Genomic DNA, 21,046 nt, shown 5'->3' on the forward strand with positions numbered 1-21,046 from the left:
CTGTTTACATTCATGCTGACAGCAGCTGTCAAAAATTCTACCTTTTTTTCTATTATAAATAAGATAACTTACCGTTTCAAATGCCCTTTTGCTATTACAGTAAGGATTTTGAGGTGTGAACTGGAGAGTAAACACACCAAGAAAGGGCAAGATACAGTCTATGATTTGTCTTGGCAAAATCTGAGAAACAGAAAAAAAAAATATTGGAATAAACAGTAGCATGCAGCAGGTTATGTGGTCATGATATGCAGGATTTAGCAGACATACTCTTGATTTGCTTAAGGACAGTTACATTCTGAGTTTAATTGTCATTCAATTTTATCATCTTTTAAACACTCTGAGAATATACTTACACATACAAACATAACCACATGTATAACTAAGCAGTATGATCCCTTGACATATGGTTATTGACAAATTTATTATTTACACATGACTGCATAGAAAATATGAGCATGTGCTGCACGCAGTTAAAATGGTCACATATAACCATATTGTAGTCACTGGTGGCATAATAAAACAAATATGTTGCTTAACTTTACATTTTTAAATGGCTTTAATATGAACAAAACTGTTCTCACTGTGTCATGTCTGTCATGATCCTTTACAACCCTGACACTAGCTGATGCAGGGGAATGTTATTGCCCCACTTGAGGCACTGAAGGAAGTATGTCAAAATTATGACACACTTGTTTTCTGAGTCTCTCTTTTACTTCTGTTGGGAATACTGTTGTCCCTTCCTTATCACCTTCTACTTTCCTTCCTTTCTACCCCTTTCTCGTTTTCTTCTCCTCCTAGTCATCGAGTTTGCTTCACACTGACTCTGAACTCTTTGGTTCCAGTGACCTTCACTGTTTCTGTCCCTGCAGTAGTTGAGATTAGAGGGAAAACTGCCTTGGTAATATTAATTCTTGATAATTTTCTTTGGAGCTCTACCATTTTCATGCTGTAGTTTTCTTTCCCTCTTAGTCCTACTCCACGGGCCTTAGTGGCCAACTCCACCCAGTCCTTGCTCATGCACAACTGGAGATCAAAGATGCAATCAGTACTGTGCTCTATTTAAAACAATTATTTAAAACAATGTATAAATTTACCTTTCCGCTGTGTGTCTATGTGGTATACAGAACTACATCAACTCTTGTTTAAAATAAAATTACAACTTTAAGATAGCTCATTGTGTATGCAAATTTCACAAAGTACCAAGTCTTTTGAAATAAATATGAGTCTAAAAATTTAGATTATGCATACTATATATGTCTTTAAATATAACATATGGAATTACATAATTGTTGAATAAATATTTATATAGTACATATTTTAAAACACACTTTAGTAAAAATTATCCAAGATATAATAACTCTGAAAGTGTCAGTAGAGAAACTATTTCTCTATAGTACTTTCCCTTGGCAGAAGAATATATTTTTAATTCCTTGGTTGGGCTGTTAAAAATACTGAAGGAAATTGTTCTTTGCAAATTTTAAATAAGTCCCAATATTACTGAACCTGCAAAAGAGTTTTATGAAAATGATGAAATATTTGGAAGATGTTGAAAATTATTAACTTCCTATTTAACCATATATATATATATATATATATATGAACATGACTGAAGGAAACTTTATTTAGGAAAATTCAGTATATACACAGAAAAACAACTTGTTTGAAGAATTATTAGTAAGTGCTTCTGGCCCTGTGTTGGGTTCTGAAGGCACAAGTGAAATGAACAAAATCGACAGTTCTTGTCCTTATAATTTTAGACACAAATCCACCCATGCTGGCAGCTTTGGAGGGACACAGCAAGAAACATGCCCTCAAATCAACTCCTGATGAGGCTCAAAGTTGGATGTTATTAGTGATGCATTCCATCTGCTAGCTTCCTGTCTATTTTAGTCTCATTTTACTCAACCTTTTTGTGAACCTATACTAAGTTGCCTCCACTATGTTCAAATGTAGTATATACTTTCAGTAATCAAATGACTAAACATCTATATCTATATCTATATATATGAATTTACAGATAAACCATATGTATCATTTATACATGTTTTTCCTATAATTTTCTGTTTTCTACAGCTAATGGCCTAAATTATTTTTATTTTTATTGACTTTCTATTATTATCATTAATATATATTTTTCTTTAAATTTCAGTCATATAAAACTGCATTAGTCACAATATTTTATGCCATGTCCTGAAACTTGACTATTTTACTTATTTTTAAACTAACCTAAATTTTTGAGCATTACTAATAACTACCCTTATTTCTTGTATTTCTCCCTTTCTCATCATTTAAAAAAATATTTTATTGGATATGTTCTGTATTGACATTTCAAATGTTACCCCTTTTCCCCCTACTTCCATCCCCCCTCCACTTGCTTCTATGAAGGTGTACCCTCTCCCAGTCACCCTCTCCGACTCAGCACCTTGGTATTCCCTACCTTGGTAAAACATGCCTTCACTGGTCTAAAGGCTCTTCTCCCGTTGATACCAGACACTGCTATCCTCTGCTGCATATGCAACTGTAGCCATGGGTCTCTCCATGTGTCTTAATGGATGGCCTAAACTCTTAAGATCCACTTGAAGGAAGTGGATCATATAAAAGGCACTCTTAATGTATTGTAACATTATAAGAGAACTGAACAAATACAAACCTGTGCCACTTAAGTACATATTTGATGAGGACAGTTCCAGAGATAAAGGCAGATGAGAGCTGAAGGAAACAAGGAGGATGTCAAGGAAAGTAGTTGGAATTCTTCCTAGTTCAGATCTGTTTTTCTCAATGTGGGACAGCATTATTTTCATAGGGAATCTGTATAATAATTCTGTAGTTGAAAATAAAGTTGTATGCTAGAATATTTGTTTACCTAAAACAGCAAAGCAGAAGCAAGCACTCTCCATTTTACCCCCCTCTCCGAAAAAAAAAAAAAAGTGCTCTGTGGTTTGGAGGGAGGTTATTTGGAAATTTTTGTTTCTCTGCATAGAGAATGGCAGATGGCAGTGTCCACAGACTGTCAGCCTTGCAGGCTGACAGTTGTCAATCTTGGATGCTAACAGGGTGTTAGATAGAAGTAATACAGAATACCTTTTATTCCATCTACACTGTGAATATACACTGTGTTATAGACACTGGCCATGGATTTATATTGGGACTGTTTAATATTTCTGTCATTGAGTTGTTTAATGAGACCCCAAAAGCTGCACAGTGATTAATTTTGCTGTCACTCAAACCAGTTCTGAATGTTTATTATGTCCTAGATGCCCTTAGGGTTCTGAGGGTAGTTAAGACTGAAAATAACAAATTAGAAAATAGATTAGAGTATCTCCATCAGGGGAAAATATAGTGGATAGTTTTTTTGTTTGTTTGTTTGTTTTGCTTTTTGTTTTTTGTTTTTCACAGTACTATCATCCATGTCAGTGGCATTCCTCATTGTACAGATTCAATTTGTTTTCTTTTTCCTTTTTTAGTCACATCTAATCTATGGTATGTCTTACACTAAAAGACATTGTACATCACAGTGATTTCTATGATGTATATGCAGCATTTTCTTTTGCCATGAATGTTCTATATTGATTACTAGGGTGAAGATTCAGCTGGGTTCAATATTTCCACTTTTTCATTTAAAGTTTAGCCTTTTCTATGTCTTCTGTTGAAAATGAATCTTTGTTTGAAGGCAGGTCTAAACATTTTTATGTGTCTGTTGCTGCTCTTGGTGAACCTTGTCAAAAGAATTGATTTTGCTCTTTTGCTTGTCTTGGAAATGATGGTTACTACTGAGAACCTCTGAGGATAATTCTCATATGAACTCAAGTGAAAGTGGAGTGCCCTGGATGAGTTTTTTGAAGCATATGGATGTATTTGACTTCAGCTTACATAAGAGGACACTTTCAGAAATGAAAACCAGGAATCTAGTTACGTTCGGGTGTGTTGGCTTGAAAATGTCCACTAGAGAGCCAAGTAGAAAAATTGAGTAGGCAGTTGAATACATAAAATGGGAGGAGAGACCAAGCTGGAAATAAAACAGTGCAATCCGGGCCTATCTGGGGAATACATTCTGGGTGTAACTATAAAAGGAAACTTATTCTTAGCAATAGAAGAGAAAGGATCAGCCCAGGATATTCAAGAACTAACCAGAGTGGTTGAAACTACCATGAAAATGGGAAAATTTTCAAGTCAAGTAACAAATATGGTCTGAAGAGAAAGACATGATCTTTTGTGCCTGCCTATTTGTTACCAAGACAAAAAAAGGGAGAGAGTACTTGGCGGCAAATACAATTAAATGAAACTGTGATCATTGTGACTTCTGTAAAGATAGATGATCCATAACAAACACTAATTAAGAATTAGTCATGGAAGACACTCTACTCAAAAGTGCTAGGCACTGAGTTAGGCTCGCTTGCCAATCCACATGCTGAAACCCTAAGATATTGTACCTCAAAAGGTGACTATATTCAGATGCATCCCTTAAAAAGGTGATCGGATTAAAATAAGGTTATAATGCAGTATTATGAGAAGAAATTAGAACAAATAGAAGAAGCCAGTGTACCATCACTGTGGTATTGCTTACTTCCTTGCTATGACTATGACCGGGAATTCAGCACCTCTGTTTCAAGATGTCCATGGTGTTTCAGAGCTGGAGAAAATAGTTCCACTGTAGCATCTATTTCTCTGAGGTAATCCTGTTTGTCGTATCCTGTTATATTCAGTTCTGCCTTAAAAAGTGTCCCATAAAAAGGCATTATTCAAAGTATGTGTGTGTGTATTTGTGTGTATGTTTCTGTGGTTTTAAATTTATTCAACTGCTTTAATTATTTCTTTAGAGGCTGTGACAGAAGTATAAGGTCTGTTTGATAAAACAGGTTACTTTTATTTATTTGTTATTATTGGATATTTTATTTATTTACATTTCAAATGTTATCCCATTTCCCACCTCCCAAAACCCCCTATTCTCTGAGGGTGCTCTCCCACACACCTACTCATTCCCACCTCCCTCCACTGGTATCCTCTTACACTGGGGCATCAAACCTTCAGAGGATCAAAGCCCTCTTCTCCCATTAATGCAGGGCAAGCCCAACCTCTGCTACATATGCAAATGGAGCCATAGTACTCTCTCCACGTGTACTCTCCCTGGGTTTAGTCACTGGGAGCTCTGTGGGGTGGGTCTGGTTGGTTGGTTGATATTGTTGCACTTCCTATGGAGTTGCAAACTCCTTCAGCTCTTTCAGTCCTTTCTCTAACTCCTCTATTGGGGCCTCTGTTCTCAGTCCAATGGTTGGCTGTAAGTGTCAGCCTCTGTGTTTGTCAGGCTGTGGCAGAGCCTCTCAGGAGACAGCTGTATCAGACTCCTGTCAACAAGCCCTTCTGCAATACTGTCTGGGTTTGGTGTCTGTATATGGGATGGATCCCCAGGTGGGGCAGTCTCTGGATTGCCTTTCCTTCAGTCTCTGCTCCATATTGTCCCTGTTTTTCTTTAGACTGGAGCAATTCTGGGTTAAAAATTTGGAGATGAGAGGGTAGCCCAGTCTGCCAACTAGGGACTTAATTAGTTCAAATCTATGATTTTTGGCTAGATCTGCTTCATTGTGGCAATGGCTATACCATAACCAAAGAAAAGTGATCTCCAGCACATTTCTCTCTGAATTTATTATTTTTTTCTTTTCCCCTTTTCTTCCTGTTATTTTTTTTTTTTTTTTTTTTTTGGTCTTGGTTTTAATCAGTTAACTATCTTTGAGTTTTTAAAGAATGTATTGTAAGTTTTCCTTGTTGAATTATCTGAAAGCCTTTCTGACAAAGTGTGAGTTACAGGTGTGACTCTGAGGATGTGACTAGACAGCATAGCTGTTTGTAGCTGAGCTGAGTCTGGAGGAGCCGACAAGCGGAGATTGTCTCACTAATTTATATACATTCATATGTAAATATTATCTGAAAAATTGTACAAATATCCTTAGAAGTATGGTAATTAATCTTATCATCTGTTTAAATATGTTCTGCAGTTGTAAAACATGTGAGCACAAAGTCCTTTTAGACATCCAGGGAGCATCACACACTCACTAAGGGTTTCCTGACACTACTTGGAACCAACTGAGTTTTCTGCAAGAGCCGTGTACTCTTAACCCTTAAGCCATTACTCTTGTTCCACTTTTCTCTCTTTGACCCTTTGTATCCTGCTCATGTCTTTTTCTGTCATCTAAGACTGTTGAACCCTTACTCTTTGGTTTACAGCCAAATTACTGTGGGTGCTGAATATTTAATTCATTTGCTCACATGGAAGTTTTGTTTTATAAAGTGCTCTGCAATGCTACCTTATCCTTTAGTTTTTAAGTATTAGAAATTTTTATTTGTAAAAAAAAAAATGGGTAGAATGAAAGAAACCGAGTCTAAATTTGAGCTAAGTTTGAGATACAATCACAGGTCAAGCCAAACAAAATAGACAAGGACACAAATGAACAAGGTATCACAAGATATGAAACCGAAGCCCCAACAAACCCTTCCATGGACCTAACAATGTCCAGTTTCCTCCAGGGTTGGGGTTCGGGGCTAATGGAGAAGAACTTCTTGCCAGTGAAGTGATATGTTAAAAGAAAAGGGGATGCTTCAAGGAGGCTGTGAGCAAAACAAGTCCTGGGGAAAAAAAGAAGAAGTTTCTTTATACAGGAAAATCAATGCCAGGTGTATCTGTGTCCAGGCTTGTACAGAGAGCGGAATATAAGGAACAGACTGAAAGGCACCAAGAAGAAAGGAAAGTCAACTTAGAGAATTATATATTAGGAAATACGATGGTAACAAACGCCTTTATTTTCTGAAACACAGTACTGTGAAAGCATTCCAACAAAGGGACTACACAGAACAAGTGTCTGACCTCATCTCTAACCTTGGACTAAGGTATCACACTTCTAACTTCCAGCTTCTAAAAAGCTAGAACTCATACGGGGCCATGTCTCACAGAGATGTCCTGCAGCTGCAGAAGCCTGAAACAGTTAGGGCTCCAGTACTGCAACATAGTGTTAAATGTGCTGCTCAGTAAATATCACAACCCCCATGGACTTGTGGGTACTCTTTGGACCAGTGTCTCTTCCTTTGTTTGGTGTGTGTGTGTCTGACTGTCTGTCTGACTGTTTGTCTCTCTCTTTTTCTGTGTGTGTGTATGTGTGTGTGTGTTTGTCTGTCTATCTCTGTGTGAAATGAAGTGCCCAGAAAAACTGACACACTTATACTAATATTTCTCAAAGGTAGTAAATGTGTAGAGCCTCATAAATGTACAGTGATCAAAGAGTGGCAGACCTGGAGCCAAAGTGATCTTAGAATCCCATTAGTCCCCTAAAGACCATTCATTTTCTACCTCTGTGTATGTCTGACCTATCATCTTTCTACTGTGAGGTAAAACTTTTGGAATTGTTTATCAAACAGATCACAAATATTCTCCCACCCAGAAACTAGTAATATCATCTGGTAACATCTAAAAACTTATGGCAGAATTTCCCTGATTTATTGGAAAGTGCCTATCTGCCGTCTCCACCAATACATTTGGTGAGTGCAGTGATTTATGGCTTTAATTATGTGCCTAATTTATCTCACTTAAGTGCTTTCACAGTGGAGCTTGGGTCTGTATTCACAGGACATAGTTCATTCCCATTTGGCTAAGAATATGCTATCTTCCTCCCCTGGCAAGGAGAGCTGTGTTTTGTGTCTAAGGCTATGATTTCAGGCCCATATGGATACTTTGTTACTTCATTATAATTGTTTCCCTAGCATTTCTTCCTAAAATTTCCACTCATTGAATTTCTTCTATGAGAAGGGGCATTTTAAATTTTAACTTGTGGTTGTTATTTTAAATTATTTATTTAAATTATTTACATATTCTTATTTTAATTACTAGCTTTTTTCCTGTTTCTAAACAGAATTATATTTGGAAAATATTTAAAGTAGAAGAAACCACCATCATGAAACTACCAGAGAGAAAATGGATTCCCAGTAAAATGGAATTTTAGATCAACAAAAGTCTAACCGGCCACAAAACAGAAATATCACCACTGACACTTTGAAACACATTTTAAAAGATGTTCTCAATCAAAATCATTGAGTCCTCCCCTGTGACCACTAGGCAATGAAGGAAAGATGAATCCCTGGCACTCTGCCTTCTTATGTTTTATTTTTTTTTAACTGTCACTTTTGTGTAGTTTGCTCATGCTCTGTCTATACTTTAACTCCAGATTTTTTCTTTATTTTTGAGATCATAATATTGTATTATTTCTTTTTTTCTATTGGATATTTTTTATTTACATTTCAACCCTTATTCCCTTTCCCGGTTTCCATTGTGGAATCCCCCTATCCCACCCCTTCCCCCTGTCTCTTTGTGAATGGTCACCCTCCCACCCACTCCCTCTCACCTCCCCACCCTGGTATTTCCCTACACTGGGGCATCCAGCCTTCACATGGCCAACCACCTCTCCTCTCATTGATGCCTGATAAGGCAGTCCTCTGCTACATAGGTTCCTGGAACCATGGGTCCTTCCATGTGTACTCTTTGGTTGATGGTTTAGTCTCTGAGTGCTCTGAGGGGTATGGTGGATTGATATTTTTGTTATTCCTGTAGGGTTGCAAATTGCTTCATCTCCTTTAGTCCTTTTTATAGCTTCTCAATGGGGATTCATGAGAGTCCAATGGTTGGCTGTGAGCATCTGACTCTGCATTTCTCAGGATCTGGCAGACACTCTCAGGAGATAGCTATATCAGGCATTTGTCAGCATACACTATATTGTCTGGGTTTGGTCACAGTATATGGGATGGATTCCTGCAGTCTCTAGTTAGCTCTTCCTTCAGTCACTCTCCAAATTTTGTCTCTCTATTTCTGCCTGTGAATTTTTTGTTCACCATTTTAAAAATGACTGAAGAATTCCATTTTTGGACTTCCTTCTTCTTGAGCTTCATGTGGTCTGAGAATTGATTCTTGAGTAAAGAGAGTTTTTGGGCTAATATCCACTTATGAGTGAGTGTATACCATGTGTGTACTTTTGTGACTAGTTTACCTCACGCAGGATGATAGTTTCTAGTTCCATCCATTTGCCTAGGAATTTCATTAAGTCATTGTTTTTAATACTTGAGTAGTACTCCATTGTATAAATGTACTACATTTTCTGTATCCATTCCTCTGTTGAGAGATATTTCTGTTTTGTTTGTTTGTTTGTTTGTTTGTTTGTTTTTTAGATTCTAGCTATTATAAATAAGGCTGCTATGAACATGGTAAAGCATGGGTCCTTGTTATATGTTTTGACTATTATGAGACAGGAAAAAATTATTTTCTGGTCCAGTCTATTGGTGTTCTCTAGGTTTCGTGTATGTTCATGGTAATTTCATTTCATTAGTGAATTGTTCTTCTATAATTTTGGTGAAATTATTTATTGGTCCTTTACGTTGCAAATCCTTGCTCTCTTCTATGCCTTTTATTCTTAGGTTTGGTCTTCTCATTGTGTCCTGGATGTCTTAGATTTGTTGGGTTAGGAGCTTTGTGCATTTTCTTTGACTATTGTATCAGTAATATCTATGGCGTCTTCTGCCTCCGAGAATCTCTCTTCTGTCTCTTATATTTTGTTGGTGATGCTGCATCTATGATTCCTAATATCTTTCCCAGGCTTTCTATATCTAGGCCTGTCTCCTTGTGTTATTTCTTTATTGTTTCTACTTCCTTTTTTTAGAAGTCAGATGGTTTTGTCCAATTACTTCTCCAGTTTGGTAGTGTTATCCTGCATTTCTTTAAATGAATTGTTCTTGTCCTTCTTCAAGTTCTCTATAGTCATCCTGAGATACAATTTTTAAGTTGGAATCTTGCATTTCCAGTGTGGTTGGATATTATATCTAGCTGTGTTGGGAAAACTGGGTTCTGATGATGATAATAGCCTTGGTTTCTGTTGGGTATGTTCTTGCATTTGCCTCTTGCCTTCTGGTTATCTCCAGTGCTACCTGCCCTAGATGTCTCTGACTGGAGCCTGTCCTTCTTGAGATGCTGATTGTTTCAGAACTCCTCAGAGTCTAGGCATCTTTGTGATCCTGTGATTCTGGAATCCTGTAATCCTGGGATCCTGAGTCTGTCAGAGCTCCTGGTTATTAAGGTGCCTCTGAGATACTGGAAACTCAATGAGACCAAGTTCCTGATGTCCTTGAGTGTGTTAGAGTTCCAGTGCTCTTGGCTGTGACCAGTGTCCTGGGAGTCTAACTGCCTCTGTGATCCAAAGCCTGTTAGTACACCTCTGATCCTGTGTTTCTGTGATCGTTTGATCTTGTTATCCTATAGTCCTGGGCTTGCGAGAGCACCTGGGTGATGGGCTTCTTCTGGGTGTTGTGGGACAGGATGCAGCACTAGCACCCAAGGTCTACTCAGGGCTCAGGTTCAGATGGAAGAATTACATCTTTTCCATCTTCCATTTTGTAAGTACAACGTACTCGGTTTGCATACCTCTTCCTTTCTGCATGTTTTCAGGCCTGACCTTTTGGTACTGGATAAGCAATGGTGTTCTTTTCTCTGGGGAGCACCATGTATCCTGTTCTCAGTCTTCCTTAGTTTCTTGTAGTTGTTGGTTTTGTTTTGTTTTGTTTTGTTTTGTTTTTTTGAAGGTTGATGGTTCATGGACTTTTCATATTCACTTTAGCAAGTTTATCATTGCTGTCTCTGTTTAGCTTTTGCTTAGTCAGATATGTTGGTAAGACTTTGTGGGTCTGTAGCTTGAGCATCATGTTCAGTCTCTTCCCTTTGCTGAAGTAAGAGATTGAGTCATTGGACTTAGCGTTTTGCTCTTGAGTTGTCTGTAGTCATAGCCTCTCTCCATTCTATAAGCACAGCTGTCACTGAAGACGAGCTGCACTGTGGGACAGAAAATCTCATCTGAAAACCTTGATTCCCCAAACAATGAGGCACACTTTGGATACCTCCCAGGGTTTGAACCAGGGCAGTGTTCAAGGGGACTATGCCAAGACCACCACTGAGTACTGATATATGCTTTGTTCACTTTGCTTCTTCTTCCTCCCTCTTTTTTTTTTCATTTTCCTCTTCTCCCACATTTTTAAACCTCTCCTTCTCTTTGTCTCCTGCCAGCCTCACTCATTTCATACAGGAAAAGAACAATTCTCTTGCCTCACCCTCCAAGTCCTTTTAATGTTTTCCCCTGTATCTAAGTCAACAAATCCAAAGCATTACTTTTTGTTTTTATGGTCATCAACCTTAAAACCCAATTGTATTAATTTATATTTCAGTAGTGGACATGTTTTACAGCCCAGTAAGATCATAGATTAATTAAAAGGTTTGTTTCACCTAATTTCATAATATGATAAAAATTAGAAAGCCACACAATGAACAACTCACTAACATGCCAGACAGTCTGTACTAAGAAAAGGACCCTGAGTGGATGGCAAGCTTTCTTTTCATCTTTGGGACCTTTACATATGCTAAGGAACGCCGCATTGCATAATGGTATTCATTTCAGATTTAGTAAGTTTATTTCATAACTCTCCTCTCGAATCAGCTCTGTTTAGAGGTATGCCTGGTCATGGTTGTGTCTTATTCAAAAGATGCTTATTTAATTGATCTTTGGCAGCTTTATTCTTTAAGGACAATCCTTATCGTGACACTTACCTCTCCCTAGATGTTAAAGCTCTGTGTGTATCATCATTCTTCTTGGGTGACAGGCTTCCCATACTCCTGACTACTTTGTTTACATGATTTCATTTCATTATAAACAAAATGTTCTTCAACTCATACTCGTGTGTGGCTCCAGTGACTATCTGAAGATTAGATAGACTTTCTTATAAATTTGATAATTCTAGGAAGTAAGTCAGAATGGCCTTTCCTAAATGACTTGCATAACAGCCATGTGTCCTCTCAAATTTTGTTTTGTATCCATAACAAATTTTAACTATTGAAACTCAGTATCAGTGTAGTGTTACGGTTTCCTTTGTTTCAGTTGAGCTGATTTTTCATTTGATCAAGGAAGGAAACAGAGCCAGCAATGGACTCTGAAGACATAAACTGGGCCTTGTGCCTGCTTGCCTTGCATGAGCCTTTCCTAGAATATAATTCTGTAAGGAAGTGACCATGTCACCATGAGCTTTCAAATGCACTACAATTTTTTATGACCAATTTTAGACAAATATCAAGTGAATATAAACTGGATTATTGACAATACAACTCCTATTGTGTGAAAAGTGAAGAAAATGATAACGATAAGTAGATAAAAACTATTAATAGAAATAATTCCAGATTATTTTCTCAGAGAGAAAAAATTAAGGAATATTGAGAGTTTTTTAAATTATGTAAAATTTAATTTGACCCAAATAGAATCCTTTTATTGAGCAGAGTTTTGGTTTCTTCTTTATGTACTTCTGAGCCTTAAATATAGAGAAAAATGAGCTTGTGGAATTGTCCAGCCCTGCAGTATTTTTTGTAACCTGTAGCACACGATGTCTCTTATTTCTTCTTCCTGATCATTTCCCTCACATATGTCTTTTATAACAAACAAAAAACTGAGCTGATAAATACAGCAAAAGCATTCAGATTATATATTCAAATGTTTGTGATATTAAGATAATCTTGAGGAAATTTTGATATTGTAAACATTGAAATTCTGACTTAACCATTATTGGAATCTAAATATAGAATGTGTGTGTGTGTGTGTGTGTGTGTGTGTGTGTGTGTGTGTGTTTGTGTGTGTGTGTGTGTGTGTGAAAATGTGACAATTGTTAACTGTTGACAAGTCACTCCACAGGATGACATTTCTGGTTTATTATCCACAGATTGCAATTGCATTCTAGAAGATGAGAGATAGTAGTGAGAATGCTGATAAATGAAGGAGAAAGGCACTGCTTTGTCAATGGTTGACGTTTTTCAGGGTAGAATAAGCATTAACATCTTAGTACCTCACCAGGATTGCTTAATAATCTGCCCATTTAACTTCCTGTTGTTGTTTTAAACCCCTTTGCTGATCTGTCTATATATTTTAAAATGAGATTAAGCAAGTCAACAAGAAAGAAAGGTGTTGGGTAATGTCTCTCTCAGGTAGGTCCTAGGTTGAATGAAAGACTTAACTAAAAACTGATATTCAAGTCCTGCCTCATAGGTTTACATTCATTTATTTCATTTTTAAAGCAGAAAATTATTGGGAAAATGATTCTTTTGGGGATGGATCATTTTAAATATACATAAAGATTAAGGTTTCAATGTTTTTAAAATCATTTTCATGGAATATTAAATCACTAATTTAGATAATTATTTTAACAGTGCATGATATTTCAGCTGTATTTAGGATTAGGAAGCAGAGGTTTTTTTTTTCTGAAACAACACTAATATCTTTTAATCAGCTCCCCTTTTATAGTATATAATTCACTACAAACATAGGATGCATTAGGTCAAAAATTTTATCTTTATCTATCTGGAGAAACTGCAAGACCAGTTTCTATTTACTTCCATACAATAAAGATCCAGTTAGAGTATATAAATTTGGTTTATTTTCCTGTTTTTAGGGTTCAAGTTGAATTCTACATGAATGAAAACACATTTAAAGAGAGATTAAAGTTGTTCTTCATAAAAAACCAGCGATCAAGTAAGTTGCTCCTATTACTGTTTTGCTCTTTGTATAGAAATCTACCTCAAAATTCCAGCTGTGTAATCGTTCACAAAATCATTGTCTGCATGACAGAATAAAATTGGGAGAATATTTAGTGGGTATTAAATGTCAAACAACCAAAACTGATGCTGCTATGTCAGGAGTTCATGTGTCTCTTTAATATTTTAGGTCTAAATCTCACAAGAACAGTAGAGGTTTGTGTATCCTCTGAGTTCTGAAAAATATTAAAGAAAGGAGTTTAAGGAGACCATATGTTTAATTTCTATATTCAGGATGATGAGAAAGATATAATGCATGGGGGAGGGGCTCAGGAGTCTTATGTCTCTATGAGTAGCATATTGTAGTATTTATTGGCAGTTATTGGTTCCTTGGCATAGGGAAATCATTTTGTTCAATGGTATAGTCACTGGATAGTGCTCAGGTTCCAGTAATTAACCTTTGACCCATACTCAAAGTAGTAAAGCCAATTAGTCTCAGTTGTTTTGAAAATAAAAGAGGATGTGAAAATAGGAGGGTTCTGGTAGGGAAGCAGTAGCGCTTAGTAAAGAGTGGGAGAGGGAGAAATTGTAGAGAAAATGATGATAATACATTATATGCTTCCATAAAACAACATATTTTGAAACATCATGGTCATGTCTAGTAACAAAGAGAGTTTGAGGATAGTTTACCAAACAGAGGAATTACCAAGCAACACTGGATTATAGAATAATGACTTGTCTCAAAACTTCCTCTAAATTATAGCAGTGGCAATAACACTGCAGCTTAATTGAGGTTTTTAAATATGAGGTTTATGAAAACTGACATTGTTTGTCAATGTTTCCTAATCAATCCTGATGATAATAAATAACAACTGGAGTCTGAAGTATAAAGATGGGTGTTGCTCTTTTTAAGAAGAGTTTACATTAGTAATTCTAGAGTGAATTATAGCCTGAAGATTCTTTTTAAGAAATTTGGAACCACTGAAGATGCAGAATATACCATTGGGACCACTGCTGAACCCTGGGGAATTTGAAGTATGTGTGACACTTGCTACTTTAATCCTACATATTTTTTCAGACCATTTATAATAACGTGAACATTGCTTTCAGTATAAGTAACAGAGAAACATGAATTCTATGCTCAACAGTTGGAACTGTGGATTTTCACACCTGGATCTGTTTGAACTGCTCTTGATTGAGTTGGATGTCATCAGGTTAGCCTTCATAAAGAGAAAGCTGGTTTGTGAGCACACATCCACATACTGCATATAGAAATGCATCAGTAGTTAGCCTATATGGGTGAGATGTTCTCAGTGGTAGACTAGCTTTAGCATTAATGTTGAGATGATTAATACCTTCGAAACTGTATTAACATGGAAGCTCCATCAGTAGCTATATCCTAGGTGGGTTAAATCACTTGAATGAGGTGCTATTAGTCACAGTGTTAGGTGAATCATCAAATACTGACTGCACAAAAGAGGAGACCCCTATCTATGAAACTGTAAGCTCTATGGTTAAATGATCCCTTTCAACCTGTAGTGTTTTGGTTCACAATGTTTCATTGTGACGAAAGAGAAGAAATTAGAGCAGCAGGTAACCCACAAAGTCTCTCAGCACCTCAACATGGAAACTGAGACATGATTGCACAATTACAAAAAAATCATTGATAGGGAATGCTATAAATACACTCCACAAAAAACAGAGTAAAAAAGTGACATGTTATTCTAGATTCCATCAAGTAACATTTATTGAAAGGGTCTTCTCACAGTTTTATGCAAAACACGCAAAGCACATACCACTGATTACAGGAATGGCAGTGTTCCTGATAATCAATGTCCTTGAACTTCATTAGCCTTCTTCATCAGGTACTATGGCTCTCCCAAACATAACCTAAGTACTTTGTATGGCATATGCATGTTACTCATAATCTTCAAAGAATTTAAGTTTCAATTGGCCCTTACACCTGGTTTTTAAGAACTACAATTTTCTCACTTCACTATGAGATAATTTTTTTCTATTTGTGTGTTTATCAGTATAAGCTATCATGACTTCTCACTGTAAATGATAACATAATTATCAGGTAACCTGTAATTATAGAGATGATACGTGCCATAACATAAACATAATAGCAATAGTATTACAGGTAATTATATAAACATGTCTTCTCTACAATCAAATCAATAAGATACCATAGAATTGTGGGATGTATTATGGGCAATATGGGTGCAGCTGGATTTTGGAGCTAGTAAATTTATTCCCCAAGTAATGATACACATACAAACAGACTTGCACCGAACTTGACATGATGTAAACTATATGGCTTTTGACTTTTAAAAACCCAGATTTTTTCACCTCTGAAATGTTCTCTGTCATTTGTGGCTATGAAATCTATGACGCTCACATTTTATTTTTGGAATTTTCATTAAAACTCAGCTACCAAGAACTTTAGTAAGTTTAGAAAATGGTAGCACATGGTTTCTTAATACCTTCTATGTGCTGAACTAAAAGATAATATTTTTTCAACTCTTTTTTTTCTCTCTTATGAACCTTATTCAAATGAAACCTAATGATTTTTTTATTTTTGCTTAAAGGTCTAAGAATCCGCTTGTTCAACTTCTCCCTCAAATTATTAAGCTGTTTACTGTACATTATCCGCGTGTTGCTTGAGAAACCTTCACAGGGAAATGAATGGTAAGCTTCCTCCCTGCGATCCCCACACACACCCAATTTGATGATTGTTATAAGAATTCAATTTTTAATGGCATAAGGCCTGTGTATAAACTGTTAAAATGTTGAGAAAATTCTTGCAAGTTTGGTGAATACATTACTAACTAAAGATAATCTGAAATCGGTTACATGAGTGTATAGTTGTTAGTCAAAGTGTTGTGAATGTTAGATGAGAATGCGCTCATCTCTCCATAGACCTGAATACCTTTCGGTTCCCCAATTACATGTGCTCTGTAGTGGGCCAATTACTTTACACTTTCCATTATCACCTTTCAGTTGAAACGATCAGTTTCTCTGGAGAAGATTTTGCCCTACACATATTTATTTATTTATTTAGTTAAAGTGACAATAATTTTTGATGGATTTTACATTTTTCATTTACAATATTATTTTGCTTAAGTTGTATTTCCACTAACTTGCTGCCTTCCTATTAGACTCTGTCCTTTGCTAGAATAGTAGAGGCCTGAGTATGTAATGACATTCATGCATAATTTTCATCTCATTAAAACACAGGACCCCTGGCTTACCTAGTAAGGTCATGATGATATTCAAAGGAAAAATGAAAATTGATGACTAACACCTGCTATAAGTTTCAACTGTGAAATTCTGCCTTAAGATAAAGCAAAAGTACACAAGAGAGAAAATGAGTCTGTAACATGTATTTAAACACTCTTGTAAATGTAGCTTGTTTAGAAAGTGACTGATTTAGAGTTTATTATTAAGGTTTGGAGATTAGATGAGGGTTAGTAAGTGAAAGAGTGAAGTCTTGATAGAAAAATAGTATGTGTGATAATTATGTATGAAATTGAATTATGATGCCTCACTTTAATAAAGCCTTGGCCTTTCTGAGTCACATTACTGTAAGTGAAATCTGAGAGAGGCTCATTGGAATATTCAGTGTCCTCCTGGAACCACTTGTCTGTGTCAAAGCTGTTTGGGGGATCTTGCTATTTTATAGCATTAGATTCATTTCATGTTATACATTATTTCTTTCAATGTATAGTTCATCCTATCATGCTGTTCTTAAATCAGAATCAGAAGCTTGCTGTGGGACCTTCATTATTCCTGTTTTCCAGTGATCGTGGGGAGCATGTTTGCCTTTCCCCATATTTCAACTGTGTTCTGCACTCGGATTCTCCACTTGGCTGTCCAGAATGCATCCCAAGCTTACCATATTCCATCAGTTTGTGTATTGTGTATTTGTGGACTTTCTGTCCATGATGAAAAAATTCTAAAAATTCTGTTCTAGCCATCTCTTTCTCTACTGCAGGTGAAAATGCAACTGAACAGTGGCTCAGACCAAAGATTTTAGATTCCCTTAACTCCCAGTGCTTTCTATAACAGATGTAAATTATTCCAAACATTATGCTATTTGTACATTCAATATCTATCCTGTGCTCAATTGCTTTTCAGTGTACCTCCATGTTGCAGACCACAGGCCTTTGCCAGTACTAGGAAAGTAGCCTATTATTCAGTCTTGGTACTCTACAAATGTTCCCTATTGGTATATTCTATTATTATTATTATTATTATTATTATTATTATTATTATTATTATTATTAATCATTTTTACAGTCCAATTGTTATCCCCCTCCAGGTCTGTCCTCTGACTGTTTTTCATCCTATACCTCCTCCTCATTTCCAGGAGCATGTCTCCACCCCACCTCCACCCCACCAGAACTCTCCACACTTTGGGTCTTCAAGTCATCCCAGAGTTAGATGCATCTTCCCTCGCTGAGGCCAGTCCCGGAAGTCCTGTGTTGTATCTGTGTTGGGGTCTGTGTTGTATCAGTTAGTGTATGTTGCCTGGTTAGTGGCTCAGTGTCTGAGAGATCTCAGGGGTCCAGGTTAGTTGAGACTGCTCGTCTTCCTACCGGGGGCGGGGAGCTTCCTCCTCAGGTTCTACCAGCTTCTGTCCAGTGGTTGGGTGTATGTGTTTTTTTAACCTCATTCTTTCAGTTGCATGTTGGGCTCTCAGAGGGCAGCCATGCTAAGCTCCTGTCTGGAACCAAACCATAGATAGCATGAGTAATAGTGCCATGCCTAGGAGCCTGTGACATCCTTGTGCCAGCAAAGTGTAAAGCTAGCTCCTCGGCACCTGCTTTGAACTGAATCTGCCTATCTTGCATCCCATTTTTTTCCTTTAGCTTCACCCCCTATTGCTCATCCTTTTCTCCTTTTCTTCAGACTTGATGACCTTCTGTATACTATTAGGTCCCAGGAGGTGATGCCCAACACAAGGCCTTCCAGAAAAAAATTGCTTGCATTTCTCTAGTGTCTTTGCATCTTTTACCAATATTGAATGTTTTTTTTTTCTAGCTTGGCATAATTGGGAGTTTTCTGTGAGTAAGTATTAGAATAAAGGCATAGGTTGTTGCCCAGATCCAAGAGTCTGTCCACGGCAACAATAGTCATTTTTGAAATGAGTGCAAGAACAGACATTAAAATGACATAGTTTTATGTTCTTACTATTTCTTATGCCACTTCCATATATTTTTTTTTTACTCCAGCTATGGTGGCCTCCTTAAAGTCTCCAGGACATTATGTGTCCTCCTTTATTTTGAACTTCTTAGAAATGTGTTTTCCCACTATAACACTCAAAGTTCATCCCTTTAAGCTTCTTTTGCAATCCTGATCCCTGCAGGATATTAACTCTTTGGATAATATTTAAGTATGAAGTATTTACCAGGCATTATACCCAACAGATTAGATCTATAGTAGGTCCCACATGCTATGTGGGTGTTTTCTGTATAACCTGTAGGTATTTCTCATAGACATTCTATTGCTCTTCAATTTCCCCTGATTTCTCTGTCTTATCCAGAAATTTGCTGAAATGAAGGACCATGCTGTCTTGTAGCTTTCATCCTTGCCATAGGTCTTAGGAGGTTCTGTAAATAGAATTATTCCTACCCATTCTACTGATGTCTTAGCAGTAAAGAATGTCTAAAATGGCAGTCAGACTGAGAAATTACATGCTTCTGCCTTTGTGTCATTAAAAATGGGTACCCATGTAAATGATCCTTCTATCAAGTACCAGAGTTGTTTTTAAAACTTGGTGATTTGTGATGAGAAGGCATGAAAATACAAAGTGATCTGTGAAGGATGCTTTTAAAAGAAAAAGCCATTGTGAATGATAGCAGTATAAAATTATATTATTTGGAAACATTAAGAGAACAAAGTTTCCTACAATTAACTTCTCAGTACTATTACTAAGAATATTCAGTCATAATTACAGGGGCTATACATTTGAAAAACCAGATTACTGTAATTAAAAACCATAATAAACTAACTTACGTCTCCATTTCAAGTACACTGTTTTGTTTAGCTCCATTGTCAGTGCAGTCTTGGTTAATGAGAAACAGAAGTGGCCTTTATGGGTCCAGGCTCTATTTTAAAATAATGAGGCTAATTCAGCAAAGAGATTTATTTAATTATAGTTTCTGACCTGATAAGGCTGCAGATATTTTGAGCTGCCTTGTTTTATTTTTAAGCCTCTCTCAGGAATTAAGCTGATATGAAACTACTACAGTATGGATGAATAGAAATATAAGAAAATAGTTTTACTGTGAGAAGTTCGCATCATAAATGCTGAAAATTCTGATATATGCTGAGTGTAGTTAAGGACTTCATGGTTTTAGTGCCAGAAACTGCTCTGGGTGGTTTAGTGGGTGCATTGGACAAAGAGCTGTGTTTAGTCAGGGTCTTTAGAAGATTTTATCCTATCTGCACTTTTGTTCTGACTTTTGAAAAGTTTTAGAAAATTATCATTGCTATTATTACTACTCTTTCATTAGCATTAGTATTATTAATTCTATTGGCAGTAGTAGTGGCAGTAGTAATAATGATTATGACTATCTGGCTCAAATCTATAATGACTGAGATAAAAATTACCATGGCACTGTGAACTAACAAACTCTTGTCTCCCTTAGACTTGAGGGAGCTTCAGGAAGAGAAACTGAGCCATATATGAATGTTTGTTGATTTTTGAAATTTTTGAAATTGTACTTAAAGTTACTGCCTAGTGTAACATGTATTTTGATCAGATTTTTAACATTACCATTCAACAATAAAATTGTTCACACAACAAATAGAATTATAGCAATTCATTTTCAATAATGATCGATAAAATATAGAAATGAATATTATAATATAAACCCTTCATTCTTTCCCATAAATTTACTGTGTAGATTAAGACAGTACCAACTATAACACAAAATCTCAAAATTTATTATTTTTTTTCAAGAAAATGTCTAATAGTAATATTCCTAATATGTTGAAAAAACGTTTCTTATATAAAAATACAACACACACACACACACATACACACCATAACATCATAGCCTAAATATAATACACAAACACAAACCCTTTACCCTTATTGTGTGCATTTTTGGGTGAATTGTCTGTGGTGTCCCATTTTTAAAACAAACAGTGCATGAAGAAAACACAGACTCAAACATTCTTGTAATATAACAACATTCACTTTTGCTAAAATCTCGCTGAAGTATCTTACATGAGAGTCAGCCATATTTGCAGACATTTTTAGGGCTAGGTAGAGTGGTTAGGGTGCCCTTTTGCATCCAAATCTACATGGCTTGGGGAGGAAAAAGGATGATCACAGCAAGGAAAGGCCACTGTCACAGCCCGCACACTGAAAGCCTCTGGATGTTTATTTTCCAAAAGTAGGTTCACCATTGGTATGCTTCATTCTTGCTTGTCTGACGTAGAGTTAGG

At 36.5% G+C, this 21,046-nt stretch overlaps 1 protein-coding gene across 3 annotated transcripts in view; it reads left to right on the plus strand.

Annotated features, from left to right (window-relative positions):
- The window catches only part of KCNT2 (potassium sodium-activated channel subfamily T member 2), a gene marked incomplete at both ends in the record, with an annotated part of 388,861 nt that overhangs the window by 97,076 nt on the left and 270,739 nt on the right, over window positions 1-21,046 (plus strand). For all 3 annotated transcript variants that reach the window (XM_080917662.1, XM_080917663.1, XM_080917664.1), the window contains 2 exons: window positions 13,504-13,583; window positions 16,177-16,276. In XM_080917662.1, coding sequence (XP_080773788.1) covers window positions 13,504-13,583; window positions 16,177-16,276 — 180 coding nt within the window. The remainder of the gene's footprint in view (window positions 1-13,503; window positions 13,584-16,176; window positions 16,277-21,046) is intronic.

The sequence above is a fragment of the Micromys minutus genome, assembly GCF_963924665.1.
Source record: "Micromys minutus genome assembly, chromosome: 6".
Classification (NCBI taxonomy): Eukaryota; Metazoa; Chordata; class Mammalia; order Rodentia; family Muridae; genus Micromys; species Micromys minutus.